A 17,821-nucleotide genomic window follows, 5' to 3' on the forward strand; every position below is an offset into this window, starting at 1 on the left:
TTTCTCTGAATTCATTTATTTAGAGATAGAACACAGCCATTCAAAATGATGGAACACAATATCAACACACAGAATAAAGTTGGGGAATTAAGTTGAATTGTTATCTTTCATTTACAGTAATAAATACCTTAAAAGAAGCAAATGTAGATTTTAAGATTATGACACTAGTAACATACACAAGTAACTAAGTTTCTAAGTTAACTGTCATACTGCTTGATTTTCAGGTTGAAAGACTATAATAAACTATATATTTCAATTAAGTGGCAGCAAATACAAAAGCATTTTAAACATCTTTTGAACCTATTGTAGTATACTATAAGCAGTTTATATTCTATATAGCATTCCATCATTCTCCTGGCCTCAGTTTATGGGTAGAAGGCAAGCTGGACACCAGCAAACCACATAACGAATTAACCACCACTAATGAGGTGTATAATCTATTATGCATGTATTTTGAATAGAAGTTGTTTTTCAATGCCAAAGAAATGCCAGCTGTTTTAGGGAAACTTGGCATTTCCTAGCCTGGTCACTGATCAGTTATCTGAGCTTCAGTTTTCTTCATTTCTAAAATGAGGGCTTAGACTAGATTTTATCTAATTATCTCCTGAGGCTTACTTAGTCTGTACTACAGTAACGTCCTGTCAAAAGTTTACTACCTTCGATTTTAATGAACTTTCAAAGTACACCTTCTAACCCATGATTATCTTTTTCAAAAGCTTTGTCTAAATCCTTCAGAGTTCCTAACATCTCCATTGAACCTATACTTTTGCCTATGTTATAATGACTAAAACAAAGTTGGTATGTTGATATGAAAGGCCATCCCTACCCAGGGAAGATTACAACCTAACTGGGTATTCAAATTAGTAACCCACTATCCCCAATCTTTCTATGACGCCTCTGTCTCTTAATCTCCATCATAATTTACACTGTTGTCCATCAAACACTCCCTACCTGTGTAAGTTCCTTATCTTCACATCAACGGAAAAACCTGAAAAGATTTTTCAGACAACCAGCATTTAAGTCACTTGTTTATACAATTTTACAATAGCCACATTCTTTGCAGTCTCTTGTACAGCAAAGCATCAAATATTTCAAAAGGCAGCCATACATTTCCTTTTATACTTTCTAAAACAGCTTAGGGACTAGCACAATTTAAAAATCAAACTGTCAAGAAGCAGTTGTGTTTTTACTCTTAATTTCACAGGCACAGAACTAAGGATAAACCTAACAATGTCCACTTTTCACCACCAGACTCCTATATCTCTCCCTTTGTAATTCATTCTAAGACACATATCAATGTGCATGGCAAAAATACAATGATAAAGTGACAAGCAATAAAATCTAGTTCATGCCAGAACACTGGAGAAGTTACATGGGAAGCACACACATACACAACTTTACAAAAGTTCGGAATACTGTTAATCTCAAACAAGCAATGATCAAAGTGGGACTTTCATGCCAGAAGTCCTGTTCAATCAAAATCACGATTTGTAAGAACAAGTGGTGCCACTAGTGTCCAAACATACAACACAATGCCAATCCAACTAGAAGAGATTTTCACCCATACCGCTGTCCACTGACTCTTCATCTCACGAGAAGGCTCATACCTAAAATTTAAGAAAAAAATGAAAGGGAAAGAGTTAGATTCAGCCATCACGCTACTTAACTTTACTTCAAGGTATTCTCTGTATAGTTTGTGGTAACAGATACACAATTGCTGAGCTAATCCGTTGCTCTGCTTGTCATACTACTTGAGCAACTAATGTGAAGGTAAAAATTAAGAATTTCCTTTAAAGGAGTAAAGGACATTGGCCTTCTGAAGTAGCTCTTAAATACTTGGGTTCTTTATGTACAGGTTCCCACTTTCTGTACGTTTGTTAGGCCACTTTGCTTTTACAAAAAACGTGTATGAGTAAAGTAAATGGCTTTTTTCTTAAAAGCGAAATTTCTCTTCATGTTTCTTTCAGTCAGCAAAAGCAGGTACTAGCATAAGCCTTTGATAAAAATGAAGTAGCATAATGCAAACTATAACAAAGTAGGGGGGGATCCTGTACTTCTGGCTTAGTAGTCATAAGACAGCAGGGAAATGGACTGTGATGCCCGGTTAAGTAAGATATTGTTATAAAAGATTTATCAATTCTAGGGCCACCTGGGTGGCTCAGTCAGTTAAGCATCTGCCTTCTGCTCCGGTCATGATCCTGGAGTTCTGGGATCGAGTCCCACATCAGGCTCTTTGCTCAGAGGGAAGCCAAGCCTGCTTTTCCCTCTGCCTGCTGCTCCCCCTGGCTTGTGCTCTCTCTTTCCCTGATAAATAAATAAAAATTTAAAAAAAAAAAAAAAAAGACTTATCAATCCTATCCTGTATAAAAAGTGTAATCCATTCCAAGCGTATATTGGAACCACTCTCTCACTTTCAGCCTTTTCAGATTTAAGAGATTCGGAAGGAAATACATTCCAAACTTAGCTGGTTTTTGTACAAATGAAACATACCAAAAATATTTTTCATCTAAAGGTTTTTTTTTTTTAAGATTTTATTTCTAAGTAATCTTTACACCCATCATGGGGCTCGAACTCATAACCCAGAGATCAAGAGTCACATGCTCCTCTAACGGAGCCAGCAGGGTGCCCCAATCTAAAGTCTTAATGTTTAATGTTATCTGACAGCCAAAGCTGTGAATTACTGAACACTACATGGATTCTTATCACTTAATATGCCGCAGTGTAGGAATTTTTAAAAAAATACTTATTTTTCAATAGTAAATGTCAGTAAAGTCTGCTCTTAAAATGAAAAATAATCTAATATTAACATGGTAATTTCTGTAAAAAATGTGTAATTTCATGAGGCTTCTGATTTTAATCTCTTCAAGATCTGGAAGTATTTCAATATTAATGCCAAAGCAAGGAAGTAAAGTCTACACTTCTTATACTGATCTCATTCATTTAGATGTAAATTTTGAAATACACTGGAGGATAAAAAGTACTTCATACCACATGTTTTACATACAATGCAATGATGAAAAACATCGAAATTTCCACATGCCAAGTTTTCATGAAATATAATTACCTGTACCAGTTGGTAAGGGTCATCATGATATAAAGTGAAGCTAAGAAAAGCATGAAGTGAAAGAAGGAATAACTGTAAGTAACACCATCCCTTTCATTATCTATAGCTCGGTGAACATCGTCTCCATCCTCCAGTGATCCATCACTTCTGGCTCCACCATCTTCTATTAATGTTGACTCATCACTTGTTAGAGTCAATTTATTAACCTGACTGTTGTTTGAAGTACGGATGCTGCATAAAAGACAGTTAAGGAAGAAGGAAAAAGGGTATTTAAAAAACTGATTTTTAAATGAATGGCTAGATTTCTTGTTAAAAAATAATCCACAATTTTTCTTACCTTGAATAAAACACACATAATAAAAAGAGGATCAGTCCTATAATTCCTTGAGCATGCCACCACTGGACAGACTGCCCCTCCTTTGGGACAGTGTTTGTTGTATTGTACCCAATTATGCTTAGTAGACTTGGGTTGCAGTTTGTTTCTGTAATGTAAATTAAGGTCAAATTAAAATGCCAGACAGTATAAGAAGGAATTTATTTTGGGCGACCTAGTTACAAGTGTTTTTATTTTCTTTTTTTTTTTTAACCTCTTTATGGCCCTTGCATATTCAAATAATTTTCCTGGAAAAAGGCACAGATACAAGAAAAAAGTAATCTGAAAAACTTGTATTTATTGATAATGAGACCTTTTAAATATAAGAGCACTAACTTTATAGAAGTGCCCAGAAAAATGTCCAGAACGGAGAGGATATTAAGCTCTAAACTGATCAAGAAAAAGGTGAAATTTAGATGAGCTCTCATAAGTATAATAAAACCCTAGTACAGTTAGGAATAAAATTCAGGTGTTCTAAATGAAGATACAGTGGCTTTTCCTAATATATATTGTAAGAGAAGAATAGTGACTTTATGAAATTTATAAACTTGTCAAAGTACACTGCTATGTAGGCAAGGGAGCTTACACATAAAATTACCAGTTAATTAGAATTTTAACAAGTGCTTTGTGGAAATGTCCAAATTCATAATGACCTAATCCATACTGTTAACTTTTGTAAGAAAAAGTAAAGTCTTTATTCACTAAAGTATCCAAAATGTTTCTCTCTTCCATAAAGTCAGATATATCAACTACCATCTTATGATGAAAACAATCATTAATTAGGGGGAAAAATAAGACAAAATTGATTCTAATCTTAGAGCCATTCAGGTAAGAGTAAGCTCTAAAACAAATTAATAAAAAAATTTTTCTAACTACTTAATACCTGAACAAAAATAACCTTTTCTGTAATACTAAAAACAGCCTTCATCAGGGCGCCTGGGTGGCTCAGTGGGTTAAAGCCTCTGCCTTCGGCTCAGGTCATGATCCCAGGGTCCTGGGATCGAGCCCCCCATTGGGCGCTCTGCTCAGCAGGGAGCCTGCTTTCTCCCCTCTCTCTCTGCCTGCCTCTCTGCCTACTTGTGATCTCTATCTGTCAAATAAATAAATAAATAAAATCTTTAATTAAAAAACAAAACAAAACAGCCTTCATCCCACTATTGATAAAGCATCTACTGAGTTTATAAACTTGAAATCAGATTCAGGTAACATTTTGTAATTTTAAGTAAAAGGCACCATTTCTTCCTTTTCAAAATCAGTAACTAATTTCTTGCTCATCTGTTTCACCCCAAATGATTTATATTGGCTTCTTAATCTCATGGAATGCAATATAACTGGCCTATAAAGAGATTCATTAGAAAGCCCAATTATATTCACTTGCAAGGTACTCACAGACAAAAATAGTATCTTAATTAGTTAAAAACAAAACTATACTGCTTAGCAATGAATCAAGGAGCATTTTAATAGCTTTTCTAATACACACCCACTATATATATATATACACACATACAAACACACACACACACACAATCATAAATATGACTGTACAAATTAGGTATATTTGTTATAATTTTCATTACGATTATAATTTGTTAGTGAAAGAAGCAAAGTGAAAAAATACATAGCAGTACATCAAATATGAAAATGCTATTATTTCCATACTGTTTTCTTCTAGAGGCTTATTTTTTAAAGATTTATTTACTTATTTTAGAATGAGAGAAAGTAAGAGCAAGAGAGCGTTGGGTGGCAGGGGTCTGAGGGAGAGAAAGACTCTCAAGAAGACTCCCTCCTGAGTGATCCAGAGATCCATCTCAGGATCCATGACATCAAGGACCTGGGCCAAAAATCAAGAGTCAGATTCTTAACCCACTAAGCCACCTAGGCACCCCAGAGGCTAATTTTTTAAATAGCTTACTTTCACAAAATAATCATTTATGAAAAAAAAAAGTTATAGAATTCATTAAAAAGAAATAAGGGGCGCCTGGGTGGCACAGTTGGTTAACCGGCTGTTCGGCTCAGGTCATGATCCCACGTTCCTGGGATCGAGCCCCACATCAGGCTCCCTGCTCGGTGGAGAGACTGTTTCTCCCTCTCCCTCTGCCTGCCGCTCTGCCTACTCACACTCTCTCTCCCTCTCTGTCAAATAAATACAATCTTTAAAAAAAACAAACAAAACAAAAACACTTCTCTTAGGGCACCTACGTGGCTCAGTGGGTTAAAGCCTCTGCCTTCGGCTCAGGTCATGATCCCAGGGTCCTGGAATCAAGTCCCGCATCGGGGGGGTCTCTGCTCAGCAGGGAGCCTACTCCCCCACCACAGCCCTCTATCTGCCTCTCTGCCTACCTGTAATCTCTGGCAAATAAATAATATAAAATCTTACCAAAAAAAAAAAAAAAAAGAAAGAAACCCAAGCAAACAAAACATACCTGGTTCATTGGTCATAGCAGACCATGTCAAATACATTGTGTAGACTGTGATTACTGAAGACTGTAACAAACCAGATCTTGGTTGTGATTCCTACAAAGAAAAATTACGACAAATAAATATTCTGACATCATTCAAGATTTAGAGGAAACTTAGAAAAATGGAAGCTTCATAAAAACTAATGATATAAAGATCATACTTGGATTTTTGGCAGTATAGACATTACAGAAGCACCAAGGCAGAGGAGCATGTTGACACTGATGAATGCTTTATTTTCTGAACAACTGGCTGGATGAGTATAATAAACAAAGAATAGGACGATAGCAACTAAAGACAGCAGATAATTCAGAGCTGTAGCTGATAACAATGCTGTGAAAGAAATATAATTGGACAATTAGAATGTATCACGAATATTAGGAATTAGGCATAGGGCTCATTTTAAAAACAATCATTCAAAACGTATTTTAAGCAACACTGTCTGCATTATGTAGGCTATAAAAGCAGAGAAGAATATTTCTGAACTTTATCACAGTGATTTTATAGTCCTTACACATAGCTCACTATAGTATTTTCAAGGGCAGTAAGGTAACATTAAAAATTTCATTAAGAGTAATAGCTCCATTACAAACACATTCACACACAGTGGCCTTAATTTTCAAAATACAGAAAAATAAAAAAATTACTTAATGCTAAGTCCATAAAACAATGCTTTCCTGTATTAACTAATTATTTTTTATTTTTAAAAAATGTTTTTAAGTAGTCTTCATGCCTAATGTGGATCCCAATGCAGGACTTGAACTCACAACCCTGAGATCAAGACCTGAGATGAGATCAAGTCCAATGCATAACTGAATGAGCCACTCAGGCACCCCTTAACTAATTATCTTTAAAAAAAAAATTTTATTACATAACAGTAAGTCATTATTATTTAATAAGACAACCCAAGTTTCTTCTATGTAAATTAAAACACAGAGTGTGTTTTTGTGCTAATGAGTCCTTAATATACAGGTGTTTATGCAGATGTGCCTGCCGGGATCCACCCAACACATATTTACTGAATGCCTGCAAAGTTCTAAGCACTGGGGATATAGCAGGAAACAAAACAAACTCTTGCATGAGATTTGCATTAAAGAATGACGTGTTCTATAAAAGTGAATTTTCCAAATGACTGAAGCTTATTTCTTTGGATACTAAACTCTCTTTATTTTAACCACTGAGATCAAATAAAAGTAGTTGTGAGAGAAGTATCAGGCTAGCAGGTAAGAATGAATATAGCTTTCAATCTGATTTAAAATATTTAATGGAAACTCTTATCATTTCACATAAAAGTTTATATTTATGGCTCCTTTTAAAAGGAATCAGAAAAAATTCAAGCAATACTGAGCCCACATTTCCACAAGGCAACTACTATATGAAACTGAGCGGCAGCTATGCACCTTAAATAAAATACGGTCATCACAGTTCTGTTTGCACAAGGATTGCCTATGCACTTTAACCTGAGTCTCTTCCCTCCTTTTCATCATCTGGGGCAAGCAAATGAATTCTGATCCCTGTTCTGCAGTATAACCACTGGACTCAAGCTCATCATTACAAATAAAACAGTCATAGTACTTTAAGAACCCCATTACGTGTTACTGACACAAAAAGGCATCTTTCCACTTATATAAAAAGAAATGTTCTAGAGTTGCTTTTTATATTTTTTCTGCATGCTGATGTTTATGAATTATGCCACTGTTTATTTCTAGCAGTCCTAGTCCCTTTAGTATTTTTAACCTGCTGTAAAATAGGAAATTACGCTGTAAAAGGTACATATTGTCAGCCATAGAACACAGCCTTTGCAACATCTATTTTAGCCCTTCAAGGTACTCTGGATTATTTTCTGGCTCTTAGGTATGTTCTAATCAATTACCTAAAAACTATTTCAACAAGTAAAGTTGTTGACACAATGTGATAAGATGCCACTCACAAAAACACCATAAAGATCTTGATTTCCCTATAGTCTACATACATGCTCTCACCTTCAAAGTTCACCTATCTTGAAGATGCTCCAAGAAAAAAGCTTACCTGCATACCAACATCTTGAGTTCCCTTCTTCCATTTTTTCAACCCATGATTCATTCCATGAATGGGCAAAATCAATAAGTAAGACTAGCTGTATGAGGATGAAGCAAAAGGCACCTGCCATGCCTACATAAAACCACACTGAAAGAAAAAAAAAATACAAATCAGTGGCTGGTTCACTTTTTACTATTTCACCTTCGTAATCAAAATACACAAAAGGAAATATTTTACACAAATGTCTTGATTTTGCCAACAGGAGGAAAAAAGAAAAACAAAACAAGTAGTGTTACAGTTCCAAGAAACAGTTATCTCAGTTTCTTTATAAAATATAAACATCACACAATTATGAAAAGATTTATTACCAGTTGTAAAAGTTCCTTCTGGAATGAAGAAAGCCCCAATAATAATCGCAATTGCTGCAGCAAATTTAAAGAACCAAAATCTGAAAGAAACAGAAATAGAGTTTACTAATACAAATTCACTCAATCAATAGTTTCATATATGAAATCTTTTAAGAGCATCTGAAAAAAGTTTATGTGACTGTTTAGGACTGTTTTAAGAAAGAAAGATTTATAATTCATTCACTATGAGAAATGAGAGTATTCTATATTCACAGGTTTATTTTAAATAATGAATGGGTATAATGCTAAGTGAAATTTAAGGAAGAAAACAAATGAACAAAATAAAAAAGACCAAAAAACCCCAAACTTTACAGAGAACAAATGAGTGGATGCCAGAGGGGAGGTGGGTGAAACAGATAAAGGGATTAAGAGTACACTTATCCTGATGAATGCTGAGAAATATATGGAACTGTTGAATTATTATATTGTATACCTGAAACTAATGTTACCACTGTATGTTAACTTTACATGAATAAGAAATTAAAAATAATATGTGAAAGTATAAAGTGCACTGTACAAATGAACAGGTTTTATAAACACATGATAAATGCTCCATCCAAAACTCTGATAATAAAAAAAAACACTAGCTTTTAGGACATCAGCGTCTTGATGGCAAAGAGCCTATTTTTTGGTTCCCCTGTTCTTAACAACTAATTAGGCTTCCAACCATTAACAGAAGGGTCTCTGGGGAGCAGGGTGTGAGATCAAGAAACATTTAAGAGGGGTGCCTGGGTGGCTCAGTGGGTTAAGCCGCTGCCTTCGGCTCAGGTCATGATCTCGGAGTCCTGGGATCGAGTCCCGCATCGGGCTCTCTGCTCAGCAGGGAGCCTGCTTCCTCCTGTCTCTCTGCCTGCCTCTCTGCCTGCTTGTGATCTCTCTCTGTCAAATAAATAAATAAAATCTTTAAAAAACAAAACAAAACAAAAAAACATTTAAGAGACCCAGGAAAATCGTCTCCAGCACCTGTGTATTTGGTAATAGGCAGACAGACTCTGGTATAGGCTGCAGAACTAATAAACATCCCTAAGCCCTCCCACCTTTTCCCAGTTGGGGAAAACCTAGACTGCTGATGTATGCAAATACCCATAAATGAGAGACAACTTATAATAGTCTAGCTCTCCTGAGGGAAGATTCCAGCATGGCCTGTATGTGTGTCGGGGAGATGAGTTTCAGTGCAACAGAGAGGGGAAGAGAAACTTTGTCAGCACCGCCCCTACACCTGGCAAGAGAGTATGGACACTACCTGGCAGCAACCTCTCCCCTGGAGCAAAACGAGAACTGTGAGTGATAGCTACTCCAACACTGCGGGACAATTCTAAAGAAACCCATTTCTCTCCAGAAGCACCCAGATTATGGAGGCAGGACCTCCATGACTAAGGGGGAACAGGAAATGGGAAAAGCAGCAGCAAAGAACATCAAAAAGCATTAAAGGAACACAGTTTCTGCCAATTACATTCAGGATTTAAGCAGGAAATATGTTCACAAGTCTCTGGGAGATACTCAGCCAAGGTTATTTCTGCTGGCTGTGTGGGACCCCAAACACCTGGAGTACTAAACCCACTCTGCAGCCAGCTCTCCGTGTGTGCTCCCAAGTGTGGCAGAAAGAGCCAATCCAGAAATGAGAGTGCTCTGAGAAAAACACCACCATCTGTAGGGAAGGGAGAGGAGAAACCACAAACTTCAGCCCTAGTGCCACCTTCTGGAAAACACAAACAAACAAAGACCTCCAGTAGCCAGTAAGGTGAGTTTTAAGAACCCGAAAAGTCATGAAAGCTTAAGACTTCTTCCACAAAAGGGAGCAAGAAGTGTGCAGCCAGTGTATAAATACAAGGTCACAGAGAACTCCAGACACGTAACAGGATCAAGAGTACACCCCATCTGAAGGCAACCAGTAGAGACTTATCTGCTACCTCAAGCAAAACACAAAACTACAGGGAACAAGAAAACACTCCCATCAACAGAAGATAATAATCCAACAACTGAGCTCAAAGGCACAGAATCTTGCAATCTAGTGCATAAAGAATAATAGCTGCTTTAAGGAAACTCAATGAGCTCCCAGAAAACACAAAAAGACAAAATCAGGGAAAAAATACATGAACAAAACGAGAACTTTAGCAAAGCCAGAAACCGTAAAAAAAAGAACCAACATCTGGAGCCAAAGAATATGATGAAAGAAATGAAAAATGCAAGAGAGCACTTGCGGCAGGGTACATCAAATGTCCAACAGAATCAGCAACCCAGAGAACACAAATTTTGAAATACCCCCGTAAGCGTGAACAGAGGAAAAAAGAATGAAAAAGAGTGAAGCAAGCCATTTGATCTATGGTATCTAAATATTAGAATAATTAGTGTTCCAGAGGAGAGGAAAGAAAGAAGGGGGCAAAGTTTATTTAAAGAAGTAATGGAGAATTTCCCAAGCCTGGGAAGTATTATATACCTGAGTTCACAAATCTAATAAATTTATTACTGCTATTATCTCAATGCAAAAGACCCTCTCTAAAACACAAACTGTCAGAAGATGGAAGAAAAAGAATCCTAAAAGCAGCCAGAGGAAAAAAGGATCTTAATCTACAAATGATCTCCCACTAAGCTAGCAGATTTCTCACAGCAGAAATTCTACAGGCCAAGAGGGAGGGAAACGACACATTCTAAGTTTTGAAAGAAAAAAAAACCTGCCAGCCAAGAATATTCCTTCTACCAGTCATCCTTCAGATATGAAAGAGAAATACTTTCCCAGATAAATAAAAGCTGAGTTCACCACTACTAGACCTATCTTGCAAAAAAAAAAAAAAAAAAAAAAAAGACCAAGCTTAAATGAAAAATGCTAATTAGTGATATGAAAACATATGAACATATATAACAGACTGGTGAAGAATAAACAGTAAGATTTAGGAAACTAATTCTATAATATGATATGTTACTATTTAAGTATAAAGGCTAGTAAGAACTATTAAAAAACTGTATTATGTTAATACATAATATAAAAATTGTTAAATTGTGACATCAAAATTCTCAAAGGGGAGGATTAACTGGATAGAGCTTTTGTATACAATTGGAGTTAAGCTGCTATGCTAACAGCTTAAAATGGCCTGTTTTATCTAAAAGATGTTTTAGGTAAGCCCCACAGTAGCCACAAAGCGAAAACCTACAGTAGGTTCACAAAAGATAAAGGGAAACAAGAAGCAAAGAACACCAATTTACAAAAGCAAGCAGAAATGGAGGAAAAAGAAACAACGGAAATACAAAACAATCAAAAAGCAATAAATAACGTAACATTACTAAGGCCTTACATACCAATAATTATTACCCTAAATGTGTATATGACTAAATTTACCAATCAAAAAGCATGGTATGGTTAGATGGATAAAAAACCAAGACCCAACTATATGCTGCATAGAAGACTCACTTCAGATTTAAGAAGTCTCCCAGGCTCAAAGTGAAGGGATAGTAAAGGATATTCCATGCAATTGGAAAGCAAAATCAAGTACGGTTAGCATACCTATATCAAACAAGAAAACTTTAAGACAAAAAAGGTAACAGGAGGGATGCTTGGGTGGCTCAAGTCAGTTAAGCGACTGCCTTTGGCTCAGGTATTCCTGGGATCAAGCCCCGCATCGGGTGGGCTCCCTGCTCAGCCAGGAGCCTGCTTCTCCCCTCTACCTGCTCTGCCTGCCACTCTCCCTGCTTGTGCTCTGACAAATAAATAAAATCTTAAAAAAAAAAAAAAAAGGTAACAAGACAAAGAAGGCTGTTATATAATAGTAAAGGGGCCAACTCAATTCTCCATGAAGATACAATCATAAATATATATATACCCAACATTAGAACACTTGAGTATATTAAGCAAATACTAACAGATTTTAAGGGAGAAATGGGTAACAATAACAGTAAGAGACCTCAATACCCCACACTTTCAGCAATGGATAAATCCTCCAGACAGAAAATCAACAAGGAAATTCTGGATTTGAACGATACGTTAGGCCAAATGGACGGAACACATTTAAAGAACAATCCATCCAACAGCAACAGAATACACATGCTTCTCAAGTGCATATGGAGCTTTCTCTAACATGAACAGATCACATGACAGGACCCCAGAAAGTCTTTTTAAATTTAAAAAGACTGAAATCATACCAAGTTTTTTTTTTTTTTCCAATGACAACAGAATGAAACTAGAAAGGAAACCTGGAAAATTTCCAAGCACATGGAAACTAAACAACACACTCCTGCAAAATCAAGAGATCAAAAAAGAAATCAAAAGAGAAATTATCTCTAAACAAATGAAAATACAAACAACATAATAAATAAAACATACAGGACACTGCAAAAGCAGTTCTGAATGGGTGAAGATATTCGCAAATGACTTATCAGATAAAGGGCTAGTATCCAACACCTATAAAGAGCTTTTCAAACTCAACACCCAAAGAACAAGTAATCCAGTCAAGAAAGGGGCAGAGGATATGAACAGACATTTCTGCAAAAAAGGCATCCAGATGGCCAACAGACACATGAAAAAGTGCTCAATATCACTCGGCACCAGGGAAATACTAATCAAAACCACAATGAAATACCATCTCACACCAGTCAGAATGGCTAAAATTAACAAGTCAGGAAACGATAGATACTGGAGAGGATGCGGAAAAAGGCGAACCCTCCTACACTGTTGGTGGGAATGCAAGCTGGTGCAGCCACTCTGGAAGACAGCATGAAGGTTCCTCAAAAAGTTGAAAATAGAGCTACCCCATGACCCAGCAATCGCACCACTGGGTATTTATCCTAAAGATGCAAATGTTGTGATCCGAAGGGGCACGTGGACCCGAAAGTTTATAGCAGCAGTGTTCACAATAGCCAAACTATGGAAAGAACCTAGATGTCCATCAACAGATGAATGGATAAGAAGATGTGTATATATACATCATCTTAATATATATATATATAATTATTATTATTTTATATGTATATATAAAATAATAATTTGAGACACAGGGTGGGGGCCTGGGGGGAAAATGAAACAAGATGGGATCAGGAGGGAGGCAAACCGTAAGAGACTCTCAACCTCATAAAACAAACGGAGGGCTACTGGGGGGAGAGGGGTTATGGAGAGGGTGGCTGGGTTATGGACATTAGGGAGGGTATGGGATATGGTGAGTGTTGTGAAATGTGTAAACCGGACAATTCACATACCTGTACCCCTGGGGCAAATAATACACATTACAGGTCAATAAAAATAATTAGTAAAAAAGATAAAAAAATAAAATAAAAAGAAATCTGCGTTAAAAAAAGTTCTGAGAGGAAGTATATAGTGAAAAATGCATATATAAAGAAAACAGATCTCTAATAACCTTAACTATACCTCAAGGACTAGAAAAAGCAAGGCCAAAGTTAGCAGAAGCAGGGAAATAACAAAGATCAGAGTGGAAATAAACGTGATACAGAACAGAAAAAAATAGAAAAGATCAATTAAACTAGAGCTGGTATTTCAAAAAGATAAAAGTGACAACCTTTAGCTAGACTAAGAAAAAAAGAGTACTCAAAATCAAAAACAGAAGAGGAGACATTACAACCGATGCTATGGAAATACATTCGTAAGAAACTGCTTGAAGAATTTTATGTCAACAAATTGCATAACCAGAAGATATGGATAAACTCTTTAAAAACATACAACCTATCAAGACTAAATCAAGAAACAGAAAAATCCATTAAAAGATGGGCAGAGGAACTCAGCTATTTTTCCAAAGACATACAAATGGCCAAAAGGTATTTAAAAAGGTGCTTAGTATCACTGATCATCTGGGAAATGTAAATAAAAGCCATTATGAAATATCATCTCACACTTGTTAAAATGAAATGGCTATCATTAAGAAGACAAGAAGTAACAAATGTTGACAAGGATGTGGTGAAAAGGAAACCCTTGCGCACTGCTGGTGGGAATGTAAACTAGGTCAGCTACAATGAAAAACAGTATAAAGGTTCCTCAAAAAAAAATTAATAAAAACTACCATATGATCTAGCAATTCCACTTCTAGTTACATACCCAAAGGAAATACAAACAGGATACCAAAAAGATACCTGCTCTCCCATGTTTACGGCAGCATTATTCAGAATAGGCAAGATATGAAAACAACCCAAGTGTCTGTCAATGAATGAAGAAAGAAACTGTGGTATAGACAGATACACAATGGAATGTTATACAGCCACGAGGAAGAAGCAAACCCTCCCATTTGCAAGGACATATATTAACTGTAGGCATTGTGCTGAGATAAGCTGAAGAAAAATACCATATGATATCACTCATAGGTGGAATCTAGAAAAGCCAAGCTTGTTCATTGAGAATAGAATTCTCTATTGAGAACAGAATGGTTACCAGAGTATGGGGTATGTGGGGGGCGGAACTGGGACAGGTCATTAAGGGGAACAAACTTGCAACCAGTACATAAATCCTGGAGATCTAATGCACAGCATAGTGACTGTAAGCAGCAAAACTGTATTACAGACCTCAAAGCTGCTAACTGTTCTTACCCCAAGAAGTAAGTAATAACTATGTGACATTACTGAGGTGTTGGCTAACCCTACAATGGTAATAACACTGCAATATACAAATGTATGAAATCAACATTTTGTAGGTACTAAATCTACAATGTTATATGTTAATTATATCTCAATTAAAAAGAAAACACATGTAAGGAAAATGGTTAACTGTGCTACAAGCATGCTACTTTGACTAGAGTGTTATCTCCGCGAATAGCTGTCATAGCCATTCTGTGATGCACGCTGAAAAGTGTTTAAAAACACATTTAATAAATATAGTTGTAAAAGTACAAATAAACAAATACCAGTGACTACAAGAACAAAAAAACAAAATAAATTCAACCTGTCACAATATATTTTTCACTAATTTGTATTTCATTTGTATTTCTCACTTGCTCATTCTTCCTATCTTAGTAATAAATAAGCAACAGCAAATATTCAAAAAAATTTTTTTTTAATTTATGGGGAGAAAAAATTCAAAAATTTTTTTGAAAATTTTCAAAAAAATTCAAAAATTCAAAAAATTCAAATTTATGGGAGATAAAATTCAAAACATTCAAATTAAGTACCGGAAGTGATGCTCTTCATTAAGGAAGATTAGTAAAAGGGACCCTAAAGTTTTTTTCAGATTGTCTAGTACAACCAACCATTTAGAAAATCACCCTGCTGAGGATTAAAATTTTTCATTTTGGTGAGAATGTAGTTCTAAGTAACCAAGTTCAGTTTCATGTAGTAATAACACTGATCTACCAAGAACTACGAAGAGAAGGAAGAATGAGTTCCCTGTAATTAGTAACAAATATGGTAGATCCCTGCCACCTTTTAAAATTTATTTAGAGGGAAAGAATGCACAAGCAGGATGGACAGAGAGAGAGGGAGAATTGCCAGTAGACTCCACACTGAGTGTGGAGCCCGAGGCGGGGCTAAATCTCATGACCTGGAGCCAAAACCCAGAGTCGGGTGCTCACTGACTGCCGCACCCAGGTGCCCCAGTAGATCCTCTTTTTATCATGAACTATAAAACATCATGCATCAGAGATTATACCAATAAATGACCCAAGGCTACTATTTAATATTTATATTTCTAAAATCTGATATTCTCAGTAGAGACAAAAAGATATTTTTACCTGGTCATTCATGAATAACAAATCTGAAAATTGCATAACTTATTTTATAGTTTCTTTAGACAAACTAAAATAACTGAGAAAACACTACCTAGACTTTTGTATTATTCAAAGACATACCCATTATGGACTGCAGCTCTTGGATCACTGCTACTCTTCACTTTGATCATTAGCAGAGAGAGGAGAAGATAGAACATAGCCAAGCCAAAGCACAAACGGTACACAGCTTTATAGCCAACCAAAATATTACAAGGAACAATGCCTTTTTCATTTTCACAAAATCCAGGAATCTAGAAAAAACAAAGAGTTTATGATATCGAATTTTTTCAAATAAAAACAAGTTCTAGGTAATCAGATAGTTTCAGGTTTAGAAAACAGAAATATGCTTTACAGTTTCTGCTGAATATGTAAGCAACGTAAGTCTGGAACATTTTCATCAGCTAGATATTTAACTTTCTTTTTACTTTAAGCCCATGATAAACTATAAACGGATCCAAAACTGGATGTTTATTTTGACTTGCAGACTTAGTCCAAATGTCCTAAAACTTGCATTCTCCTGTGATATCTCAATTATCTGTATAAGAGAGAAATACAATCAATAAAAGCTCAAGGAATTATAAAGTAAGTCAGCTTCTAAATACCAAGGAAAACAACGATGGCTTCTTGAAGCCAATGCGACCTAAATACATTTTGAGTTTTGGTGTCTCATTCTACAGGCGTTATTTTTGATAATGAATTGATCTGGATTAAAAAATAGCTGCCACTGATTTATTTTTAACTTAGAAATCTGAAAAAGACTGATGGCCATTACTGAAAGTCACACTGGAATCTGAACACACACACACACACACACACACACACACAGGACCTTAAATGAAATAAATGGGAGCAATCCTCAGAACCACATACACTACTCCTACATGAGAACAAATTTCCTCTAGAAAACGTTAAAGCAAATGGATATGCCAAATATGACTATTAATTTGTGCCTTTAAAACCAAGAACTTGTAATTGTATTTAAGCTAATGGAGAGGCACTACTTCCTTTTGCTAGCTCCTGCACAGTCTATAAACCCTTTCCTGGTCTCACTTAAATCTTACCTTTCCAACCCAGTTTAAGCCCTAGGGCAGTATATACTTATCCATACTCACTTGCAACACTTACACAACTAGACATGCTTAATTATCCCACTCCCTTGTGTGGTAGCAGGACACCACCTGGCAAATTCCCATCATTAATTAGTCAGGTTAAGGTTAGTCAAGTTAAGCTAGTTCAGTAACAATCCCCAGTATCAGTGGCTTAAAATAGCAAATATATAGTTCTTGCTCTTGTGCATGTACATAACTGGTTCCGATAGTCACTTCAGGAGTTCAGGCTGTTGGAGAAGCCACCATTTCAAATGATGTACATGTTGTGACAAATTGAAAAAAGGAAATCTTATATCAGTTAAGTAGAAGCTGATATGTATTTCTTCAACTCACAACTCACTGATGAATAAGTATTAAAGACATGGCACTCTAGGAAATGCAAATCATTGATGACCTTCAAAAAGCAGAGAAGCAGAAACATTTGGTGATGAGAATTAACATCTACCATCTAAACTATTTAAAACCACAGTCAACTGGATCCACGACAAAATCGTATGTCTTTTGCTTATAGCCAAGGACTTGAATAACATTAGCTAGTCATCCACATTTACTATGTACAATGTTAGTTCTTTTAAAATCATAATAATCTCATGTCCAAACTTTCACCATCTTTCCTTACCCTAAAGCCAACATCAAGCAGATACTGTGCTATAAAATGGAGGTCAACTGCCATACTATCCTTCTAAACCTCAAATTTTCTG

The 17,821-nt window shown here is 36.0% G+C and overlaps 1 protein-coding gene across 1 annotated transcript in view; it reads right to left on the bottom strand.

The window, feature by feature from the left end:
- SERINC1 (serine incorporator 1) overlaps positions 1–17,821 on the bottom strand; it is a 38,024-nt gene continuing 20,203 nt past the window's right edge. Inside the window, exons 3-10 of the mRNA XM_047732368.1 lie at positions 16,093–16,262; positions 8,282–8,361; positions 7,923–8,060; positions 6,058–6,227; positions 5,861–5,951; positions 3,402–3,546; positions 3,065–3,295; positions 1–1,607 (exon numbers count right to left, since the gene is read on the bottom strand). Of these exons, the coding sequence (XP_047588324.1) occupies positions 1,472–1,607; positions 3,065–3,295; positions 3,402–3,546; positions 5,861–5,951; positions 6,058–6,227; positions 7,923–8,060; positions 8,282–8,361; positions 16,093–16,262 (1,161 nt within the window). The 3' untranslated portion in view covers positions 1–1,471. The remainder of the gene's footprint in view (positions 1,608–3,064; positions 3,296–3,401; positions 3,547–5,860; positions 5,952–6,057; positions 6,228–7,922; positions 8,061–8,281; positions 8,362–16,092; positions 16,263–17,821) is intronic.

This window comes from Lutra lutra, chromosome 6 (assembly GCF_902655055.1).
Source record: "Lutra lutra chromosome 6, mLutLut1.2, whole genome shotgun sequence".
NCBI classification, from domain to species: Eukaryota; Metazoa; Chordata; class Mammalia; order Carnivora; family Mustelidae; genus Lutra; species Lutra lutra.